Source organism: Scardinius erythrophthalmus (assembly GCF_964197995.2).
Source record: "Scardinius erythrophthalmus genome assembly, chromosome: 7".
NCBI lineage: Eukaryota > Metazoa > Chordata > Actinopteri > Cypriniformes > Leuciscidae > Scardinius > Scardinius erythrophthalmus.
In genome coordinates this window covers 8,497,684-8,523,344 of record NC_138227.1, presented here as the reverse complement: position 1 = coordinate 8,523,344, position 25,661 = coordinate 8,497,684, and the positions used below count along the sequence as shown (strand labels likewise).

The 25,661-nt window shown below is 36.9% G+C and overlaps 1 protein-coding gene across 1 annotated transcript; it reads left to right on the top strand.

Moving 5' to 3' along the window:
* Positions 1 to 1,646: 1,646 nt before the first annotated feature.
* On the top strand, positions 1,647 to 25,437 carry acsl3a (acyl-CoA synthetase long chain family member 3a; the record flags this gene model as incomplete). Its single annotated transcript, XM_081370049.1, has 14 exons — positions 1,647 to 2,003; positions 4,951 to 5,128; positions 7,559 to 7,668; positions 9,491 to 9,629; positions 12,088 to 12,238; positions 13,241 to 13,364; positions 15,160 to 15,231; positions 16,412 to 16,551; positions 17,821 to 17,993; positions 19,084 to 19,158; positions 21,889 to 22,080; positions 22,365 to 22,479; positions 24,231 to 24,388; positions 25,280 to 25,437. The coding sequence occupies 14 exons, from the start codon at positions 1,647 to 1,649 to the stop codon at positions 25,435 to 25,437; spliced, it is 2,142 nt and encodes a 713-aa protein (XP_081226175.1).
* Between the last annotated feature and the right edge of the window lie 224 nt (positions 25,438 to 25,661).

Below are 25,661 nucleotides of genomic sequence, written 5' to 3'. Positions count from 1 at the left end.
TCAGCACCACGGACAGCTTCAACCAGTGACACAACCCCCCCCCCCCCCACTTCCCCAACCACACCACTACACAATTCATGTCGTAGATATTCACTATTCAATATATTCATATTTTGAAATGTTTTTTATTTTTATATTTTCAGGGTTTTTTTGTTTTTTTTGTTTTGTTTAATTCTAGCAATTTTATTATGCGTTTTTGTCATTTTTATTAGTTTTTGTTTTTTAAAAACATTTCTAAATTATTTAATTTCATGCCATTGTAACTTGATTGTGTCGAGGCTTCGGTTCCAGTTATTTTAGTTGTACAAAAAAAAAGCCGTCCGTTACGCTGCTTGATATTGCAAACTGTTTCTTGTTATCACATTATTTTAATTCATTATCATAATCATAAACACACTGGTTTGTAGCACAAATTATTTGATCATTTACAGCATTTTGCTATTCTTTCCGTTATTTATTTACCTATAGTGGCAAATTAATCGGAAGTGCCCACACAATCACAGAAAATAGCTTACTGAATGCGAACAATTGATTTAATTAATTAATGACAATCTTTCACTTTAAAGGAATTCCCCCCCCCCCCAACAAAAAAATATATTCAATCATTATTCACTCATGAAATTAAGTCGTTATTCACTTATAATCTCCCCCTCGCAATTCTCGTTCATGCTTAAACAAGCATTGCACCAAGTGCCATTAAAGGCAAATCGCATTGGTTCTTGTGTGTCACATGATTGATCACAGTGTCATCTGTGAAAGTGGTAGAATGACTTAAATTTCAGTCAGTTCCTCACATAAAGCTCATGTGCCCTTAGAATACTTTGAATTAAGCACACAAGTTGTGTTTTTTCCATTTTAAAATGTACTATAGAAAACAGTAAAAAATGTATAGGCTATTGTATAATATACTGTAGCCTATCTCCTTTTGTGTTCCATGCAAACAATAACAGCATATGATTTTAGTCAAAGTTGCTTTAAAGGGATTGTTCACCCAAAAAATGAAAATTGTCTTCATTTACTCACCCTCAAGTTGTTCCAAACCTGTATGAGTTTCTTTCTTCTGTTGAACACAAAATAATATAAAGGATTTTGGGAACCAGATAGTTGATGGACCCCATTGACTTCCATAGTATTTTTTAATTTTTTTTCCTACTATGGAAGTCATTGGGGTCTTTCAACTGTTTGGTTCCCAACATTCTTCAAAATATCTTCTTTTGTGTCCAAATAGGCTATTTGGTTTTTATGGTTTTAGTTAACAAAAATAACCCTGACCCACGCTCACAAAAACTCATGCACATGCTTAGTTTCAGTGTCACCTTTCACCCACTTTTGGATTTGTGCAGAAATCTGGGCTGTTGTTAGACATTACACACCTCTATATTTACCACTTTCAAAATCTGCTCTCCTCTCACGGATGGGGTCAAATGGGTCAAATCTAACAAGTAATCGCCCATGATCTTTTGGTTTTTGGTTTATGATCATTTGAATGTCCTGATGCTGTTCGGTGTTAGTATGTGTGTTTAACAGCATGGAAGACTGACTGCTTGTTTTTCTTGTTTTAGAAACAAAGCTTCACTGACACATCGCAGAGGAGAAGAAAAGAAGAGGAGGAAGTGACATCATTATTTCTACTTCATTCTGTCAGTATGAGGCTGAAGCAGGATGTGAGTCCAGTAGTGGTCGTCATATTCAGATGGGTGGTTTGGCTTTACTCTCTTATCTCTTACCTGCCGTACCTGTTGCTGAGATCGTCCGAACTGCAGTCATTCTCCGAGTGTTCGCGGAGGGTGAAGGGCCGCTCCCTGAGCGCACACCCGTCGGGACCGTACCGGGATGTCGGAGCGCTGAGGGCGTTGGCAATGTGCCTACAGCCCGGGGTGAACACACTCGATCGGGTGTTTGAATCAACCGTGAGCCGCTATCCTGACCTCGACTGCCTGGGCACCAGAGAGTTGCTGAGCGAGGAGGATGAAGGTCAGGAGGATGGAAGAGTCTTCAAGAAGGTGTGTATCACCCCCCCCCCCCCCCCCCCCAACCCAACCAAACCAAAAGTCATAGTTTAGTTTTTATGAACACTTCTCACCTTAGAGATGGTTGACTAGTCATCCACCAATGGATTTATCATTGAAAACATGCTTAAAAAAACACTGAAAACTTGCTCGTCAATTAAGGAATAATATTAGATTATAAAATGATTTAAAAGTATTGAATTAGACACAAAATGAAATGTACGCTGCCTAGTATATGCTACTTTTGGGTGGTATAGTATAGTAATTAGTAAGCCTACACTACTGGCCAAAAGTTTGAAATAATTGTATATATTATTACATATTTATTTATTTTTATGTTTTTTGAAAGAAGTCTCTTCTGCTCACCAAGGGTGTATTTATTTGATCAAAAATACAATAAAAATGGTGAAGTATTATTACAATTTAAGACAACTGTTATAACATTACTCCAGTCTTCAGCGTCACATGATCCTTCAGAAATCAGTATAATATGATGATTTGCTGTTCAGTTATTATCAGTTATTACTGGGGCTCAATTAAAAATAATTGTTTTTTTTATTATTATCAATGTTGAAAACTTGAACATTGAAATTCCCTCAGAATTCTTTGACGAATAGAAAGTTCAAGACAAGAACAGCATTTATTTTATTTAAATCTCTTTTTAACATTGCAAATGTCTTTACTGTCACTTTTGATCAATTTAATGCATCCTTGCTGAATAAAAGCATTAATTTAATAAATGACTCTTTAAAATATATTCACATAGAAAAGAGTTTTCTTAAATTGTAATAATATTTCACAATTATAAAGTTTTTACTGTATTTTTGGTCAAATTAATGCAGCCTTGATGAGCATAAGATAATATAAAAAATAAAAAATTTTGACCGATAGTGTGTATTCAAATATTGGATACATTTAATAAACATCAAATTGGGCCTAAAGTTAATGAGCTGATGTCATAAATGTGATGATTTCTGAATTACATGTTTTGATAACTTTATAAATGGTCTGAGTGGAGTGGACTAATAAGGGAGGTCTGTTTTGTGTTGCGTGGGTGCGAGTGTGCGTAATACATTAAACTCTGTTTTCGAAAGCACAGAGAAAATCTTGTTTTCCATGTCATGACCCGTTTAAGTCAAGCAGCCTGTAACAGACGGACCTGCAGCATGTGAATGATCTCTCAGTTCTGATGATAATCCTATTGTCCAGCGCTGGAGCAGCTCATATAGTAATACTATTCTCCTGTGTTGCTGCTGTTACTCAACTAAAGCTGCCAAACATGTGCTGCTGTTGTGCAAGATAAAAAGGGCTTGATTATGCATCCCAAACAACTGCTGCTGGATGTTTCTTTCTGCTGGGTGATTTGCTTTTGTAGAGAGTGCTCTATTTGTACACTATACTGGTTTGAACATCCAAAACACAAACCTGATGCACTTTTGTTGCATTTAATTTTTTTTTTTTTTTTTTTCATCCTCTTTTGAATTTATCAGGCTGCTTTTATATATGTATCTTCAAGATGATTATTATGTAAATGACTGGAAATTCTTTGGATGTAAAAATAATGACAACTTCCTTACAAAGTTTCTGAATACTGAACAGGCATCGGTAAATGTTGAAATATACTGTGGAGGGATTTCTCAAGTTAATTTGTCCTGTGCACAAATAATAAAAATAAAAAATCATGACAAACTTTACATTTAAATGCTTATAAAGAGGCATGGGTTTTATATAGCAGTACAATACAGGAGAGAAATAATATAATTATACTGTTCTCAATAATACTACTTTGTGTTTGTAAAAGTTAAAGTATGTCTACATAGTACATTAATCTTGATCATATCAGAAAACAGATTTTTCTTGCTATTTTGAAGAGTTTGAACTATATATATATTTTTATTAAGCAACATACCAGATCTTTAATTGTAAAGGTCAGACAGAGGGTTTAAAATGTACAACTAGGCCTATAGGTGCGTCCCCGTTCGCTATTCTATGCCTTTTTGTAGTATAAATAGTGTTCACTGTTATAACTTTTTGACTAATTTTTTAAATAAAAGATTTCTTGTATCATAAATCGATGAACTTTTGCTTAAAAACAATGAAAAATGCCCTAATCCTTCTAAGTAAAAGAAAAAAAGTCAAAGGTCAAAAAAAGGTCACTTGCAAAAGTAAGTAGCACTTCTTAACTTTCTAGAACTGTTTAGAACTTTCTGGAACTTTCTAGAACTGTTTTTCTAGAAAAATTCAAATCTTGGTATACATATGCAGAGGGAGCTTTATAAGCAAACAACTCAACTTGATACTTTTTGATATTCGTTTAAGCAGTAATATAATATGACATAAGCAGTATTGTTTGTTATATGGTTGTTCCCCTTTTTTATCTAGGGTTACCTTTTTTTAAACTTTGATGAATTAGGGGCTTTTTCATTGTTTTTAAGCAAAAGTTCATCGATGTATGACACAGGAAATCTTTCATTTGAAAAATAGTCAAAAAGTTATGACCCTAATGGTCACACTGGAAACTCCAAATGGAAATTCCCGGATGAAGTGTGGAATGTTGGACACTTCATGCTCTGAACTGTCACAGTTTTAATCACGTAGCAGAGGAGCTTTCAGACTCTGATGTTGAACGACAAAATAACCTTATGAAGGTCATACTGGACACAGTGTGTAAGTGCATGTGTGCAAAGTGTATAGTGCATAATGTGGGACACAAGTGATGTTATGAACTTTTGGAGATAGATTAAACAAAATGCTTCTGAAATGTAATGTTGAGTATGTATGAACCCTATAAATTCTCCATAACCTGTGACTATATAATGAACCAATAGGAGGAGCTGTTGATCTGTAAAATTGTAAAGTCTGGTACAGTGGCATGGGGGGAAAAGTTAAAGGACTGAACAGGTGGACTAATTACCCTTTCAATCTCTCTGTTTCTCTGCAGGTGATTTTGGGAGAGTATCGCTGGATGTCATATGATCAGGTGTATAAAGAAGTGAGAGCGTTCGGGAGCGGTTTGGCTTCTCTAGGACAGAGACCTCTGAAAAACATTGCCATCATCTGCGAGACCAGAGAGGAGTGGATCATAGCGGCGCAAGCCTGTTTCATGTACAACTTCCCATGTGAGTCACACGAACACGTACAAAACAAAGAACATCTCTTGGGTTCAGCAAAGAGCCTTTTATCAAGAGCCAGTTTTAGGCTGTTTAGGTTTCTTGAGCTGGTATAGGATTCTTTGTGGATTAAACTTGTTTTTTTTAAGAATCAGCACATACTTTAGATTGTGCAAACTCATTGCAACATGCCTCAAATCTTTTAGAAAATTGCAAATGCATAGAAACACCCAAGCGACTTCCCATAATGCCCTAACATTGTCATTTTCTACAGAAATGACAGAATTTCTAAGCTTTAGTCAATTTTACTAATTTATGCATCATAGAAAACACAACATGGTACATACATAGGCACGCAATGTGACATTGTTGTTCATGTTAACATATGCACATCTCGACCATCTCGCACATTTATGCAAGTCTACAGCCAGATTTGTTTCATATTTGTGTGTTTATGACACACATGGGGCTAATACAGAGGTTTGTGTGTGTGTTTTGTATGGAGGTCAGATTGTCCTCATTGCACTGCTGTTATATAAACTCGCCATCCTCCCCTCCTCCTCCTCCTCCTCCTCCTCCTCCTCTCTCTCTCTCTTTTCCTTGCCTTCCTTTTTTTCCTCTCACTTTCCCTCTAAAGTGTCTGATGGCGACGTGATTTTTCTCAGGTCTGGGGCCATCCCTAAACACACACTCACACACACTCAAAACACAAAAATAAGGATGTCCCCTCAAGGACTCACTCAAACACACACTCACTCTCTCTCACACACACACACACACACACACACACACACACACACACACACACACACACACACACAAACTCAAACACACACTCACACACTCAAACACAAAAATAAGGATGTCCCCACAAGGACTCACTGGTTTCACTGTTTGTGTGAAAAAAAATATATATAAATAAAATTCATTAAATGTGTGTGTATATATACATAATATAATACATTATATCATACATAGATTGTATATATATATTATATATAATGCAGTAAATTATATATAATGCAGTGTGTGTATGTATATATATATATATAATACAAATCATTTATAAACTAATATAAATGTATATATTATTTATGTTTATTTTATTGTTTTTTGGAGACTTGATATCATGAGATTCACCCCCTCGTGTCTGTGACATAATGTGTTCACACACACACACACACACACACACACACACACACACACACACACACACACACACACACACACTCAGACTTCTATGTCTCTTTGGCTGACTTCTGCACCCTGGTGTTCCTGTCAACATCAGATGCTCACGTACTTGTTGTCATCCGGCCTACGTGTGTGTGTGTGTGTGTGTGTGTGTGTGTGTGTGTGTGTGTGTGTGTGTGTGTGTGTGTGTGTGTGTGTGTGTGTGTGTGTGTGTGTGTGTGTGTCTGTGTGTTTGTGTGTGTGTGTATGTGTGAGAGAGAGTAGCTTTGTGTTTATATGTTGCAAACATGAATTGTTTCATGTGTATATGTTAGATAGTGTGTGTGTGTGTGTGTGTGTGTGTGTGTGTGTGTGTGTGTGTGTGTGTGTGTGTGTGTGTGTGTGTGTGTGTGTGTGTGTGTGTGTGTGTGTGTGTGTGTGTGTGTGTGTGTGTGTGTGTGTGTGTGTGTGTGTGTGTGCTCTTACACATTTAAGCTTATTTGCATGTGTGTGCATGTTGATGTTTCCGTGGTGATCTCTTTTCTGTTTGTGTCTCACGGCTGAAGTGTCGCGCCCTCAGGCAGTGACGCAGACTGATGATGTCACAGAACGCAGCTCACGGACCCCCTATGTTCTCAGTGTGCTTTTGTCAGTGTGTGTTTATGTCTGTGGATGAGCACAAAAGTAAAGGCACATGGATTGTTTCATGTTTGTTTGTCATGTGCAAAAATGTGCATATCTATATGAATATTTCTTCATATGTGCATGATTAGCTTTGTTTACTGTGTGTGTGTGTTTGTGCATGTGTGTTCTGGCTTGTGCTTGTTTGCCCTCATCCTGAACTTTTCACAGCCATGCGTGCTGCTGCTACTGATAACTGACACAGCTACACAACTGCATGCTCAAACTTAAGGGGAAAGTGTGTGTGTGTGTGTGTGTGTGTGTGTGTGTGTGTGTGTGTGTGTGTGTGTGTGTGTGTGTGTTATATATATACAATGGAATGGAATGGAATGAAACGTCCCCCCAAAGATGGTAATATCCAAATTCCTTGTAATGCTTAGGGTTAGTGGATATAATATACGTTTTGTACAGTATAAAAATCATGATGTCTCTTTAAAGTCCCCATAAAACCTGAAGAATCAACGTGTGTGTGTGTGTGTGTGTGTGTGTGTGTGTGTGTGTGTGTGTGTGTGTGTGTGTGTGTGTGTGTGTGTGTGTGTGTGTGTGTGTGTGTGTGTGTGTGTGTGTGTGTGTGTGTGTGTTTTACAGTGGTAACTCTTTACTCTACTCTGGGAGGTCCTGCTATTGCTCATGGACTCAATGAAGCTGAAGTTTCCCACATCATCACCAGCAAAGACCTTCTTGAAACCAAACTCAAGGTGATCAGACACTCTGGATTGTAGTTCCTGCAGTCAAAAACCTGACTAACAAAGTGTTTTATGTGGTAATCTTAACTGGTTTTACTTAGATATTATTTAATATGACTTAAAAAGAACATCTAATGTAACTAAATATGTTGCTGGCAAAGGATAAAGTACTTACAGCATCTACCAGCAGGGGCTGACTAGCCAAACTTTGACCCCTTGGACTTAAAGGAACACTTCACCCATTTGCATTAAGCTTTTATTGTTAGAAACCCAGTCATATTTTTGAATGGTCGTGTATTATTCCCTCATTTTCCCCTGAGACGGGAGAAATACGGATTTCAGTGTTGCATTTCCTGCTTATAATGATGTAAAAATCGTCATTTTAAGCAGGAAGTCCCATATCTTTGTAGAGGGGTTGAGACTACAAACACTCGTGGGTCAGTGGGACCCACTCACGCTGCAGACCTATTACAGATCAGTGGGTGGGACGTCACTTGCAGAAACTAAAAGCAATATTCGCCATCTTGTTTGTTTGGAAGCTAACCTAACAGGCGCTGTTGAGCCAGATGTGAAGTTACAACTTGGGAGTGGCTTGCGGAGCTGTGCAATGTGGTGCATTGTGGGAGATGTTGTCTTCCATACAAATGTGCCCTAAAGTTCCTTTCTGTCTTTTCACGGTCAAGAAGGCACCAAAATCGAAATTTATGTTACATTTCGACTACATATATGACCCACTTTCAATAAAGATTAATGTTGAAATGCTCCTTTAACTGAGACCGCATGGGTATATCACAGCCTACTTTACATGACCCAAACAAATCCCAATAGATCAATTATATCCCTCCTTAGGGATGTCACGATACCAAAATTCCAGTAGTCGGTACCGATACCATTAAAATGTTACGGTTCTCGGTACCAATTTCGGTACCATAGCAAAATCTGTTGGAACTATTTTTCTATTTTATTCAATAAAAAAATTATAAAAAATTAAATTCAATTAAATTCAATGACTTTATTATTTATGACGTTAATCATAAGTAAATAATACATAAGCATTGAAGGCTACATACTGTTTAAACGTAAATATTGCTTATAAAAAAAAACAAGTGAAAAATAAGCAACCTTCTATGCACAGTGCACACATTATTTTTAGTATTTTTAATACATGGAGACGTAGCTAAATCCACTGTACAGTAGCCTAATATAATTATTTCTGTCAATTTCTTCAAGTTAAACCGAACTTTTATTTTGACGGGTTTCCGTGAAGACCTTTGAGTTTCTGTGTGTGTATGATATGATGATAGTTGTGTGTGTGTGTGTGTGTGTGTGTGTGTGTGTGTGTGTGTGTGTGTGTGTGTGTGTGTGTGTGTGTGTGTGTGTGTGTGTGTGTGTGTGTGTGTGTGTGTGTGTGTGTGTGTGTGTGTGTGTGAGGTAAATGAAACCGCGCGTCTGTGCCATTCATTCACATAGAGACAAGTAAAACATGCTGGGTTAATATTTAAATAGTCTTTTTGCGGTTTACACAGACACTGTATATATCGTGGTATATATCGGCTACAGTGCTCCTAGTAAAAAAGTTAGTCTGGAGCCCCGCACTTAGATAAACACAGAAGCGTCTGAAAGCAGCTGCCTATTAGTGGTAACGTTACGGAATATACCCAGTACTACAGAAATGCTGGTATCGTCACATTTTCAAAATTTCAGTAACGAAGTACTGGTACTTTGACAACACTATCCCTCCTACTGAATATTATATTTTGTTCTGAAATACATCACATTATGGCAGTTAAATACATGCACTAATGTTTTTGTCTGTCTGTATTTTAACACACAGAACATTTTGCTAGAGGTTCCGAGATTACGACATATCATCGTAGTTGACGATAAGCTCAACAGCGGCTCTGAATACCCACGAGGCATCAGTGTCCACAGCATGGCGGCTGTGAAGAGACTTGGGGCCCATCCTGAGAATGGTACTTGTGTGTGTGTGTGTGTGTGTGTGTGTGTGTGTGTGTGTGTGTGTGTGTGTGTGTGTGTGTGTGTGTGTGTGTGTGTGTGTGAGGTCATTTTAGGTCATGTGAATGAGAAATCCTCCATCTGTGTCAAATTAAGGCCAGGGTCGAGGGTGTCCCTGACTCTTTCGCTCTGCCGTTTACTTCCTCCGTTATAATTCTCTGTGAAGCCCTCAACAGCTGGTAGTAGTAGTCGTCGTCACACACTGGAGAGTGTGTATGTGTGTGTCGGGTCATGTTTTCTCACACTGCCACAGACTTCACATGACATTGAGCTGATCTTCCTCCTTCGGCTCAACATGACATTCGCTCTGTTCTGTGTCAGCGTGCTAATGCTAAATCATATTGGCCCTTAAAACACACTCATGCACACAAATGTACACACTCGATTCCCATGTTCCACATTAATGGTTCTAAAATCTTGGGACGGCTCAAATGGCACTCCAATTTTCAAAGCTAAAACGTTCTGTTCTGCTACTGACATTTCACCCCCGCTTCCTGCTCTTATCTTATTTCATTCATTCACACATACAACTATATTTTTACTTGGGTAGTCTTTATCAATATACTTCAAACAACTATAAATTAAAGTTTACAACCTATCCTCCCCTCATATGCAGTGTTATGGGTTATTCACCAAATAATAGTAGTTTCAAACCAGTGTAGTTTTCTTATGTCTCATTCGAACTACAGAAACGCGACCCGGTTTGGCAAACTTTTAGTGCGGTTATAGCCGATAAAGGCTTGATGAACCACAGATACGATTTTAGAAACATTATTTTAAGGTAAAAATGTTCCTTAGTGTTGCTTTAAAGGAATTAGTTTGTTTGTTAATGACATGCCTGAAAGGATATAAAAAACATACTTGAAAAAAACATGAAAAAAAAACATACTTGAAAGGATACTTATAATAGAAGGATTCTTAAAAGGAGTAGCTTATCCAAAAATAAAAATGTACTCATTCTCATGTCAATCAAGGAGATGTTTTCTATATTTTTTTTTATTTTGGTAATTTGTGTAATTCAACTTAAATTGTTTTATTTCAATTCGTTTTTGTCTACCTTTTTTTAAAGTTTAAGTTTTTCAGATTTAAGTTTTTCATCAAATATTTAAATTTTATTTCAGATTTATATCAAAATGATTTTGAATAGTTTCAGAAAACAAAAAATTTGCAATACATCATACTTTCATGAAATCATGCAACATAATCTACCTTGTCTGTGGACATCATTCATTCCAAAGCCGGTGCTGGATGAACAGCGAGCGTGAGTGCGACAGTAGACTGCGGGCGGCGGAATTATTTCCGACAGCGGTAATGGACAATTCCGCTTCCCACCTATAGGGGGACCGAAGAGGAAAAGTTCCTTAGTGTTGATTTAAGAAAAACAGTCAGAATGAAAACTGGCCTGGAAAACTTAATAACATGTGAAATGTCATGAAAATTGAGTCATAGAAATTGCTTTAGTGAATATACATTTTTTTTTGTTATTCTCATATCTAAAATATTGAATTGTCTTGAACTCTCTATAAAATGAATTTTAATCATGATGATTCATATAAATTCACGAGTCAAAGGGTGTGGAAATGTATTAATAATATGTTAAAATGGAATAAATTTTGAATAAAACACTGATTTTATTTTGCTGGACAGGTAAAGTAAGGAATTATTGAAATAATCCTCTTACGTTTACACACTCAGGAGATCAAGGCAAAGCTCTGTGATGTTATAATTAAACACTCAAGAGTACAAAGGTCTCGTCTGTGATTTTACAGTTGCACAGTTATGAGATGAAAGCACTACTCTATGATGTCACAACAAATAAGCATTGATGAGATCAAAGCCCTGTTCTGTCACAGTGAAGCATTCTAAAGCCAGATATAATGCATTCTAATTGGAACGCTAGTGATTAATAGAATAATCCCTTTATATATGTGACTCTGGATCACAAAACCAGCCAGAAGTCGCACGGGTATATTTGTGGGAATGGCCAACAATACATTGTATGGGACAAAATTATCGATTTTTCTTTTATGTCAAAAATCATTAGGATATTAAGTAAAGATCATGTTCCATGAAGACATTTTGTAAATTTCCTACCGTAAATATATAAAACATTTATTTTTGTGAGTGAATGCAGCACAATCGCGAACATAAATGGACAACTTTAAAGGAGATTTTCTCAATGTTTAGATTGTTTTGCATCCTCAGATTCCAGATTTTCAAATAGTTGTATATCGGCCAAATATTGTCCTATCCTAACAAATCACACATCAATGGAAAGCGTATTTATTCAGCTTTCAGATAATGTATAAATCTCAATGTAAAAAAATTGACCCATGTGACTGGTTTTGTGGTGCAGTGTCACATATAGAGAATGTAATTAGACATTTGTAGTAAGTTCTTCTGATGTCTCCACAGCGTCGAGGCAGAGACAGGCTCCGTGTGCCTCTGATGTGGCCGTGATCATGTACACCAGCGGATCCACTGGAGTGCCTAAAGGAGTCATGATCTCTCACAGTAATATTATTGCCGCAATCACTGGCATGGCAGAGAGGATTCCCAACCTCGGGTATGGAAACAAATCCATGCTAACATCCCTCGATCTGTCATGTCTTGGCATTAACTGTGCACATGCAGTATTGTGCATTCACTGATGTGTTTGTGGATGTTGTATGTTTATCAGTGTTTCTTAGAAAACCAATCGTTCCCTATGGATAAAATAAACAGAGAGCGAGAAAGAGAAAAAACAGTGACAGTTATGGGTCTGTGGGAATTCCTGTGCCATGCACTGCATATTATATATGTCATGTATATTTTATTGTCCAATTCAACTTTGCAACAAACTTTTATGAGGCAAAATAAAATAAAAAAATAAACTTTCTGGTAACACTTTACAATAAGGTTTAATTTGTTAACATTAGTTAATGTATTAACTAACATGAACTAACAGTGAGCAATTACACTTGTTACAGTATTTATTAATCTTCGTTAATGTTAGTTAAAAATCCAGCTGTTCTTGTTCATGTTAGTTCACAGTGCATTAACTAATGTTAGCAAATACAACTTGATTTTAATATGTGAGTAAATGTTGAAATTAACATGAACTAAGATTAATAAATGCTGTAGAAGTATTCTTCATTCTTAGTTCATGTTAACTTTAGTAGTTAACTAATGTTTACTAATGAAACCCAAGTGTCACCAACTTTCTTATTGTTTGGAAAAATATATTTCTGTATAAAATAATGACCATTTAGATGTAAATGTGGTCCTCCTTTTTCTATTTTAATTCATCTTTGCTGAATAAAAGATGAACAGTAGTGTAGATTTCATAATGATCAAGTCTTTAATTGTTTTTATGGCTGTTGGTAAAGTAGTATCAGAAAAAATCACTGTATATTTCTTATTATTCTATTTTATTTTTTTTATACAAGATGTGTAGAACAGGCCTGATGATTAACAGAATAGTATAGCAGATACTGTATGTTTAGATATAAAACACATATTTTCCATTCTCTGGTTTTAAATTTAAAACCTGATGTTTATATTAAACAGACAGTTTTTGTTTTTGCAGTGAGGATGACACATACATTGGCTACCTTCCACTGGCTCATGTGTTAGAGTTGAGCGCTGAGATGGTGTGTTTTGCTCACGGCTGTAGAATCGGCTACTCTTCACCACAAACTCTCTCAGACCAGGTAATAACCTTTTGCTCCTATCGACTCTGAAAGTCAAAACACAGGCCTATGATGTTACAGTGAGGCACTCAGTTCATCAAAGCGCTCTCTGTGATTGGACTCAGGAAATCAACACAGTGCTCTGTGATGTCACAATCAAGCATTTAAAGTAGAGATGCACCGATATGAATTTTTTCAGCCGATACCGATAGCCGATTATTCAGAATGATATCGGCCGATACCGATACCGATAGTTTGTTTTTTCTTATGGATAAAAAAATATGCAAACTATACAGAGAACCCTCTCATTCGGCACACTATAATTTTTCCTGTGGCTCAAACAGTAGAGCGTTGGCGCTTGCAACGCCAAGGTCATGGGTTCAATTCCCAGGGAAAGCTAGAACTGATAAGAATGTAAATGTGTACCTTGAAATGCAATGTAAGTCGCTTTGGATAAAAGTGTCTGCTAAATGCATAAATGTAAAAAATAAATGTAATATTTACACTCAAATAAAAGCTGAAATGTTTGTATTCAACTCAGTTACACATATAACGTAGTTTTCAAAAGCACTTGTCTTCATGGCAAATGTATTCAAACATATATAATTAACAGTAAATAAGCTCCTATCTAGTTTTTTGTTAGTTTAAGGTAACTAACAAACGGATGACTTTCCTGAGGTAAATGCAACACAAAGGGATATTGTTCACAAGCTTCACAAGCAAGTGACATCTTTCCACAGTTGAAACACTGATTGAGTGATTACATGAGACATGACACGGATTTCGGCAAGTTGTACTGTAACTTTCAACTTACCTTCTGATATTCATGCATGTTTTTCTAGATGCAATTTGTGTTAAAGTGGAAGAATAGACTCACGCTCGGCGCTGCTGCTTCAACTGAGGCGCTACAGTGATCTGTCACCTCACATTTAACAGCGTCAAAACGCCATTTATTGTTTGAATTTCGTGATAAAATGGACAGAATTTGAAAGATGACAATTTCTTTCTTTTTATAAGCATCAAAACACAGAGCTATTTGCGATTATTGGGTGAGAGGTGCGCTACAAATAATGTTCAGTAGCCTATAGGGAAAAACTGCAGACCTGGCAACCCTGGCTTGAACTACGGGTGATTCATAGGGTCAAATAGAGCCTGCTTTTATGTAGCTGTTTTTAGCTGTCAATGCGTTATTGTCGCATTAACTCAACACAAGAGATTTTCTTCACACACAATGTGATTTGCTGTCGGTCATGTTTTACCACACCCTTTTGATTGACAGGATATAATCGACACTGATCATCAGCTGTTATTAAACATTTTTAAACAAAATCCGCCTTTCCAAGAGCCTACTGTGCTCTGATTGGTCAGACGGCCCAGTCTGTTGTAATTGGTCGACCGCTTACAGCCCGTGTCAGAAATAAACGTCTTTTGTCGACAACACCAACCAAACTCTTTTAGTATCCGCTACAACTACAGTGTTTGAGGGCGGGTCAAAGTAGACGTTGTTCACGGCAGCCAATGAAGACCTTAGACTGACATTATTTATTTCTTTTAGGAGAAAATATCTTGATCTTTGAAACTTCGCAGTCCTTTTACATTTACAAACTGCTATATAACACCCTACATCAAAGGTTATATCCTAAAAAAAAGCATAATAGGAGCAAAATAATGTCACCAGAGAAAATGCTGAAACGCCAGAATCACATAATGGAAAAAATGTGCAGCACTGTGGGAGTTTTCTTTGGTTTTGCAAATGGGTTGAGATGAATTAAACTTACAGAGATGTTTCTCTTTTTGTGTTGTTTTCACTTTATAGTCAACCAAGATAAAGAAGGGAAGCAAAGGAGACATCAGTGTCCTGAAGCCCACTCTAATGGCAGCAGTACCAGTAAGGCTGAATCTTTCTCTCTGTTTCTCTCTGGGCTTTTGGGGTTTAATGTCAGCGAATGTGATTGTCCAGAATGATTCGCAGCTGTAAACAGAACGTGAGAAAGCCCGGTGTGGATATCCCTCTGACATACACAAACACACACACACACACACACAAGTAGTGACTCACACACTGTAGATACACAATTAATAATGTTTAATTTCAAGATTTTCTTTGCCTGAGGACACTGTAAATGCACACTCACTCACTCACACACACACACTGTCTTGGTGTGGTTGGATACGAGGGTCCCTGTGGACTGATAACGACACAGCACAGCAAACTTCCATAAACATGACACGGCTCTCTCAGCAGTGGGAGAATATCCGAATCATAAGGGAGCATTGAAAAATAAAAAATCATAAGGGGCTTCTCCACCCTCCCATATCACAATGCGAAATGGAAAAATGTCAGCATGAACTCAATTAGATCCATGTCCACTTCCCTTGGTGGTACCAGATGGTAATATTACCATTGTTCTGAATGACTACCATATTCATGTACCATGAAATATTATACTTTAAGTTTTTTTTAAGATGTGTTCTACTTTTTATCGTCCTCTCTCTGTGAGAAGAGGTCATTGCTTCTGTGCCCACAGTCTAGGGGTCGTTTTGTGATGTCATTTCCTGTTTTTTTTTTGTTTGTTTTGTTTCACAGAATGGCCTCCTGCATGTTGATTATACCTCAATGACTTTTGTATGGTGGACAAAAGTTTTTGAAATGTTAAAAACATATTAATAATGTAATAATAATTGAGCATAAAAAAATATTTTGGTATTGACTTTTATATTGTATATTTTATTGTATATTAAATATGTTACGTATATAATGATTTTCAATTTTATTACTTTTTTTAAATATTGAGATTTGTGAGACTTTTTTTCTTTCTTATGATGTCGGGGGAGGGAAATGTAAACGTAAACTAATTCAGAAATGTAAACGTGACTATCATAAAAGAGGTGTATTCAGGTCATTGCAAGTGTGACATTAACGTTTTAAAAAATATATTAATGTCTGGAAACAAAGACATTCATGTAATGTCAGAGAGAAATAGAAATCCCTTTCATGTTTCAGTGAGGTCATCAGTTATGTCTGCGGCTCTTATATATGCACATATTTTCTCTGTCTGTGTGTATAGGAGATTATGGATCGAATCTACAAGAATGTAATGCTAAAGGTGGAGGAAATGAGCACTTTTCAGAGGACTCTGTTTCTACTGGCCTACAACTATAAGATGGAGCAGCTTGCGATGGGATACAGCACTCCACTGTGTGACAAGTACATCAAACACACACACGAATACTCTTATACACACATACAAACTCCCTCCCTAGTGTTGAAGAACATTCTTTACAAGCTGCTCATGATTTAGAGTAGTAAAACCACAGTAAAGCTTGTGTTTCGAAACTTGAACACGTGTATTTACATTGTTATAAACTATAATGAAAAACATGTAACTTGTATAATTGAATCAGTCATTATCTAGCTCAGTGGTTCTCAACTAGTTTGGCCATGACCCACATTTTCATAAAGCCGCGACCCACTTTTTTTAGGATACACACACACACACACACACACACACACACACACACACACACACACACACACATATACATATATATATATATTAATACATTTGTAATAAAAACCAAGCAAATATATTTCACAAAACTTTTTGACACACATATTCGCACATACACACACATAGTACCATCCTCGTTTACTTAACATAAACATAAATTGTAAGAATATGCTAATAATAACTAATAAATAGTAGGTCTATAAGATAAGGCTATTAAATAGCTGTCCCAAAATAGTTTTTGTTAATACAATAAGTTGGTATGAGCCACCACCAGTCACTTAAATATATGCAAAATAACATGTGAACATTTTTGGGGTTATGGAAACAAGTTACCAAATACACAATACTAACATGAACTGTTACTAAAACATATGGAAACTGCTTCTGATGAATAGAATGAACATCATACCTGAAAACAGAGCGCGCTTTCAAATCCAATTTCACTTTATTTCGCCGGTCTGGAAGGCGTGTGTCTAACGCTTACCAATTAGACCTCAGGAACCGCCCCAAATGCCGCAATAACCAGTCAGAAAAAAAGATAAATATATTTTTTAAAGTCAGGGCGATCATCATTTTCATGATCGATCATCGCTGTCACGAACGAGTACTCGATCACTCTTGACATCACTACTTAGAACACAGTTGAGAAACACTGATTTAACTAAATATTTATTTCACTATTCTTGGAATACTGAGTTAATTTTTTTAATGGTTCATTGAAATATCCAAAAAACAATCTACCACAATCAATTAGTCTCCTCAATGCTACTCGAAAGAAAGACGATATTCTGGGATGGTGCATTTGATTATTATTGAATTATCATTGAATAGCAATTTTAGTAACTAAAACCGGTTCTCACAGTCACTGACATCCCTCACACACACACCTACAGAAACTCGACACATCTTGCATCATGTCCTCAATATACTCTACCATCAAAGCCCAATCTTTCTTCTCTCTCCAGGCTGGTCTTCCGGAAGGTTCGGGTGTTGTTAGGTGGACGTTTACGAGTGTTATTGTCAGGCGGGGCACCTCTCTCTGCGGTGACCCAGCGGTTCATGAACATCTGCTTCTGCTGCCCTGTGGGTCAGGGCTACGGCCTCACAGAGACCTGCGGCGCCGGGACCATCAGCCAGCGTGAGATTTACACCTCTACTGTCAGCACTGTTATTTCATGATTTCAAATACTAATACTATTCAAATACTATACTTCAAATACATATTTTCAGGATCAGGTGTGGGAAATCAGTGTATCAATCAGTAACCATGACAACCGAAGTAAACACAGAATAATAATGCGATACAAACTAAAAATCCATTAAAAATAAAACTGAAACAGAAGAACGTGACAGGAGGAATAAATTACATTTTAAAATATATTCAAATATTACTGTTTTTACTTTATTTTTTATCAAATAAATGCAGCTTTGGTTAGAGATTTCTTTTTTTTTTTTACATGTAAATCTTACCAAACCCAAACTTTACGGTATGTAAATATAACTAGTATTAAAGGCACACAACTATGGATATTGTAACACTTCAATGGGTCATATGATGGAAAATAGACTCTCATACACCATTGCTATAAAGCTCATGTTTTTACAACACAAGTAATACGAGCAAAACTACATTGTCCCATTCAAAGCAATAAAACTAGTTGAAAAATTTTCTGTGGTCTGTGGTGCAAAAAATACGTGACTGACATCATAAGTGGACCTCAGAGTCCAAACAAATCATGATATGATCTCTTTAATACGTAAACAGATTCTGCATACTCAAAATAACAGTAATTGTGTATTAATGAGAAAATTATATTTACAAAAGTCCAGCCAAATGAAACTAGGTCTCTAACTCTATATCCTGTTCCTTAAAAACGTTAACATGGACATTTGTGGAAGACAGTTGCCTTGTAAAATGATTGATGGTTGTGTTCCTAAGAGGAATCTATGGTGGAACAGGCAACGCAGCTGGTGACTCCTGAAATATGAGATTTCGTTTAATCGAAGAAACACATTTAGTCATATGTTATAATGTTTTTTTTTTTCAGCAATGGAAACAATTATATAACTGTGACCTTACAGCCAAAGCACAGATTGTTTTATTTGATCTTAGTGTGTGTGTGTGTGTGTGTGTGTGTGTGTGTGTGTGTGTGTGTGTGTGTGTGTGTGTGTGTGTGTGTGTGTGTGTGTGTGTGTGTGTGTGTGTGTGTGTGTGTGTGTGTGTGTAGTTTGGGATTACAGTACAGGACGAGTTGGTGCACCATTGGTTTGCTGTGAAATTCAGCTGAAGGACTGGATAGAGGGTGAGTGTGATACACATACATACACACATTTATCTGCTCTTATAAAAACACTGTCATGGACGTTTACCTATCCATCAGGAGATACGTCTGGTGGTTTGCTACCTCGAGAGAATTATGAGCAATATAACAGCAGAACAAAAGAGAAGGAAGTGGAAAAAAGTATTTATGGTCATTTGTGGCCTTGTAAGGAAGACACTTCGAGCGGCTATTTCTGGACAGATCAGCTCAGCTGTGTTCTGTAAATGATACACAATAACAAAACGTATTTGAAAACGCATTAAATTACTATGAACAGTCTATATTCATTACATAGGAAAATACAAGCCAAAATGTTATATAATGTCAGCATTATTAAAGCCATAAGAATGAAAGGCCACACGTCACAGGGATTAGTGGTTAAACTTTTATGCTTTAACACTAAGGCCTCACAAAACATTATATAACGGTATCTAGGCAGTCTTCGCTAGCTTGCAGTATTACTTTGGAGATTACTGTGTTACCCATTTCCATGATAGCCAAGCGACTTCTCTGATTGGTGGAGCTGGATTTGCCAAAGTTTGTCAGAGTAGTGTGTTCAAATCTTTGAAAGACATTCAGTTTGTTTGAGGCACTTAGTAGCAAGTAAAGTAGATATCCATAAGCAGATTAGCCCTTGTGAAAAAGAAGTGCACTTAATAAATACTTTTTAAAAAAAGTATGCTGAAGTAAATAACATACTTTCAAAGAATACTTAAAAGGGGGGGTGAAATGCTCATTTTCACTCAATCTCCTGTTAATCTTGAGTACCTATAGAGTAATATTGCATCCTTCATATCTCCAAAAAGTCTTTTGTTTTATTATATTTTTAATTGAAAGATCGACTATACCGAGTCTTTCCGGAAAAAAACGAGCGGCTGGGGGCGGGCCGTGTGGGCGAAGCTAAAGCTGTGCTTACCCGCCTAGCTAACAACACACAGAGACATTTGTTCAACAGTTTTACTCACCGTTACACCGCACGACCACGAACCTTTATCATTGTGACTGCTCGATCCTTAAGCATTAGACGATCTGCAAATCCGTAGATCTGGGCTTTGTTTATAAAACAATCATCGTCGAAATGCAGGGAACAACAGTCTTACACAACTCCGTTTATGCTCAGGAAAACAAACTCCATCCACGGGTTCCTTAACGCTGGGTTCTTTGGGAATCTGTGCAGGGTTGTCTTGCCCTGGCAACCAAAAACACACTTCTTTGGTGACATTGACTTCCCAAAAGCCGGGCAGGGCGCTTTGATGGCGAACTGCTTTCACTCTCTTGCTCTGGTCTACGAGTGCGCGCGCGCCCGCGATCTTACCGGAGAAGTGCCCTTAGGACCCATATAAGGAAATTCCGCTCTATCTTACGTAAGACAGAGCCATACTCGAAAAAGGAACAAAAATACTCCTTCAAACGTACAACTTAGTTTTTGAAACTTTGTCCATGTTTAGCATGGGAATCCAACTCTTTACCAGTGTAAAAAACTCAGTATGCATGAAATAGCATTTCACCCCCCGTATCATACTATACTTGCTGAATGTACTGCTTTCAGAAACTGCAATGTATTGTTTTTTGATGCAACTAACCCTAAACCAGACCCTAATCCTAACCCTATAGTAAGTGCATACATAAAGTTCATTTATTATTACTCAGTACTTAAATGTATAATTACACATAATAACACTTACACCTTAAAAAAAGTGTAATCGTTAATTGCACTTCAATAAAAAAATATTAGTCATTATAGTTTTATATTAAATGCACTTAGATGAACTAATGTGCTTTTTTACCCACATCTTTATATGTAATTTCATAATTATATTGTCTTAAAAAATATATGGTTAAAGTGTACTGATGAATGTCTGAACTGACAAGGATATATGGTAAACTACCAATATACACTAATGTAATTTCTATTGAAACTTGTGTCATATTTAAATATATTACAACACAAAACACACTAAAGTTTAAATTAATCAAACACTTTAGATGTGCTTTAGTATGTTAGTCAACACATCAAAATAAGTGTGCTTCTTTAAAGCATGACAAAAGATATGAAAAGAAAATGATTTAGAGTGTAATCATGTAATTTCACATTATTACAAAGTGCACATTTTAAAAGTATACTTGAGTGTGTTAAGAAACGGTAATGGAAGTGTACTCTCTTCAAGTACACTAAAGTGGCCTTTTATTTAATTAATCTTATATTATCTGCAAGTACAGTTTTTTAAAAATATATACTTTTAAGATTTGAAGTACACTACAAGCACACATTCAATACAATTAAGCACACTTCTTTTTCACAAGGATTCATGCACTTGTCGACACACACTTTCTGACAATTTTCAGTGTTTTAAGTAGACCTGTTCATGGAAACCGCTCCTAAATTGGCTAGAAAAACTGTGATTGTTCCCTTTATTTGTCAGTCAGATGGTCTCTTCCTGTCTAATTTGGCTGTTCTTGGCCAAAATAAGCTGCAATGTGGACTAAACGTATGTCGATTTGTCAAACGTTTGGCTACACGAGACTAAAATAACATTGACTTTTGTCTAAACAACCTCTGAACCCGTGGTAGGTCTGTCTTCAGTTTCGCTCTGGAGATTTTGAAAGATACTTGTATTTCTGGAATTCTTCTGTTGCGCTTTTATACAGTTTAGTCTGTTTTCCCATCCCTCTTTTTTGTCATCATAATGCATCATGTATGTGTGTATCCAGGTGGCTATCGCAGCACAGACCGGCCCTGTCCGCGAGGAGAGATTCTGGTCGGTGGGCCAAACATAACAATGGGCTACTACAAGAACAAAGACAAGAACCGTGAGGACTTCTTCGTGGATAAGAAAGGCCAGCGGTGGTTCTGCACTGGAGACATCGGAGAGTTTCATGGAGATGGCTGTCTGAAGATTATCGGTAAGAGAGCGACAAAGAGAGATTATCCAGAACATCATAAAGATTGTTTTGGCAGGAGTGAGCGAATGGAAATCCCATCTGTTTTGCAATAAACGCTTTAGTCCTCTTCTTCCTGTAAATGACACATCTCACTGTCAACATATTTCCATAAAGGCAGTGATAAGAACTTAAAGAAAGCAGGATACACTCCAAAAGGGAGAGAAAGGAGAACTTCCTGTAGTTCACTTGTTTACATATCAGATGAAATCTGCTTAATATTTGCATGTGTGTGTGTGTGTTTTAAGACCGTAAGAAAGACCTGGTGAAGCTTCAAGCTGGAGAATATGTGTCTCTGGGAAAAGTGGAGGCCGTCCTGAAAAGCTGCCCACTCGTCGACAACATCTGTGCCTATGCCAGCAGGTGCCAACACAAAGTACAACCTGTACTGCACTAATAAAAACACATGTGTTACAGTACTAACAAATGCCTTAGAAATGTATCTGGTTCTTCTACAGTTACAATCATTCATAGACTCTAAAAGGGGCATATCATGAAAATATGACTTTTTCCGTGTTTAAGTGCTATAATCGGGTCCCCGGTGCATCTACCAACCCAGAAAACGTGAAAAGTGACAACCCAGTAACTTTGTTTTGGTAAGCCTTTCTCTGCAAGCATGTCAAAAAAATAAGCCGATCAGATTTCGCTCCCCTTCTGAAGTAGGAAGGGGATCTTATAATATTACCGCCTCTTAATCGGCACGTTTCCACCCACGGTGCCACCATTTGGTTTTCGGAAGCGACAACAGTGTAACCAGTTCTGACGCAATGGCAAAACTTCGAGCAAAGAATGCAAACTGTTCTGTCTGCACAGACGAGCACTGAACACTATTTGACCACAAAATACCACAGCCGTCTTATAAAGACCTCAGGGAACTGTGTCAACTTGTGTAAAAGTTAAACTTGACGGTACATGCAAGTCAATGAGATGAATCAATATAACTCCACAACAACTACACTAATGTATCCACTCACCATTCAGAAACGTCCAGGTGCGTCTAAAGGTTGCAGCATCTTCTGAGTCTCTCTGTAAGGCTGCAGTCCACTACTGGTTATTTCTGAGATTTTGGATAAGATTCGCGTGTTTTGTTATTGCCGTTATCCAAAGCTCGTGTAAAGGATCGGCCGTCTTCTGAACGGAGACGAGGAGCGGCAGCTCATTTGCATTTAAAGGGACACACACAAAAACAGCAGGTTTTTGCTCACACCCAAAAAGGTGCAAATTTGGCAAGTTATAATAAATGATCTAGGGGGTATTTTGAGTTGAAATTTCCCAGACACATCCTGAGGACACCATAGATTTATATTACATCTTGTGAAAAGGGGCATAATATGGCACCTTTAAGCATTTGCCTTTAAATCCATTTAAAGCCAAACAGCGACTTTTTTGTCCAGGCAGTGTATGTAGTGGCAGCACACAGCAAGCACACTGGCATCACTATTATTTTAATATGAATTCTGTAACATCATTTCTAAATAATGTATGTCAGTAATCATGTCAAGTCACCTTTACTGATAAAGCACTTTTATAAAATATAGATTGATTCAAAGCAGCTTCACAGTGATGAACAGGAAAATAATGATCAATTATGCAAATCAAATATGAGACTAATTCAAATTCTGTAGTAAAGCAGCTCTAAAAAAAGACAATAGTGTCGATTCAGTTCAGTAGCTGTATAAAGTCCATCAAGTATGAAATTAGTTCATAATCCTTATAAGGAGCTCTACAGAAGACAATAGTGTCATTATTCACTTTGAGTCAGTTCAATGTTGATTACGTTCGGTTCAGTAATAATTATGATGTTACAACATTCCACAATTATTTATTTTATATATTATGCAACTGTTAAATAGACCCACTGTCCCTGAAAAGCTTAAAGCACAGTTCAGTCATTTGTATCTTTTTTTATATTGTATTTGTCCTATTATTGTTGTTAATAAATACAAAATAAAATAAAAATAACTATTTTGTGATATATATCAATTTCTTGAAATAAAATGACTCTTATGAAATCATATCGCCCAACCCTAACTAAAACACTTTGACACTTTGATAGTCAACATTCCTGAATACACCCACAAATAATTGTAGTCCCTCCTCTTCCTGTTTTCCAGTGACGAGTCGTACGTGATTGGCTTTGTGGTGCCCAATAAGAAGCAGCTCCTGGCGCTGGCTGAGAGGAAGCGTATCAGAGGTTTGTGGGAGGAGCTCTGTAACCACCCTGTCATCGTGGAGGAAGTGCTTAAAGTCATCACAGAAGCGGCACTGACAGGTGAATGGGTCCCTGGCATACTATCATACTACTCATACTATTTCTGTAGTGTGTACTATTCACAGAATGCACTAGAGCTGCATGATTAATTGTTAAAAGATTGTGATCTCGATTCAAACTCCGATGCAAACTTATTCCTTAATGACAACGATTCTCGTCTATTAAACCTTTTTTTTTTTTTTAAATCACACCAGAACATTCAAATCTGTTTGCTCTGCAAAGTATACACAATAAAGCAAATCACCTTTTGAAAGTAACTCGGCGCTTCCAAATAACGATTGTATCATTACTTCGTTACACCAGTAGGTGGCGACAAGTGACTGTTAAAAATATGTATTTGTCATTGAATCATTCAAGATTGGTTCGAAAACGCTGATTCATCCAGTAATGAAACAAGTGAAATATTTAAGACTGAGTCATTGAATCATTCATTCAAACCGATTTTTTTAATAAGTATTTCAAAAAAATATTATAAATATATATATTTTTTATTATTATTAATATTTTTACATTACAATTGTAATTTACAAAAGTAATGTATTCCTGTCTTCATTTTTATAACTAGTTAAAATATATCCACATCAAAAATGGACTGAGACACTATCACAACTAAAAAGAGGTTCGAGTCCATTTTAAAGCCCAGCTACAAAAGCTGCTTTTCCCCTGTCTCGCCAAACTGTTCTCTTTGCTTAACCGTTCCATTCCATGCTGATCCAATCCAAATTAAGTAAATATTTCACATCTAAGGGGTTCGGCTGACAAGAAAGTTTGGGAACCCCTGCTATAGATTAATGTTTATATCCTGCACAAAGTCATTTGTTGTGCTTCTTGTTTTTACCACTTAGTTTAGTTGTGCTTATGATTCATTTCCTGTTCCTGTGTATTTAACAGCCCAGTTAGAAAGATTTGAGATTCCCCGGAAGATCTGCTTGAGCATTGAGCCCTGGACTCCAGAGACCGGCCTGGTTACAGACGCTTTTAAACTCAAGCGAAAGGAGCTAAAAACTCACTACCAGGACGACATTGAGAGGATGTATGGTGCCAAGTAGAACCAAACCACTGCTGATTCCAGACAAAAGCGATGGACAAGAGGGCCAGAAAAAGTAACTTATCACACTATAGCAAACTCCAATCAGGATGGAGATTTCCCATGGATGTTACAGACACGTGGACATCATTTGGAAATGTTTTCAAACAGTTGATTGAATCAGTATGATATTTCTGATGTTCAGTATGTCCACTAAACACAACCAGCAAAACTCAAAGCTGCCAA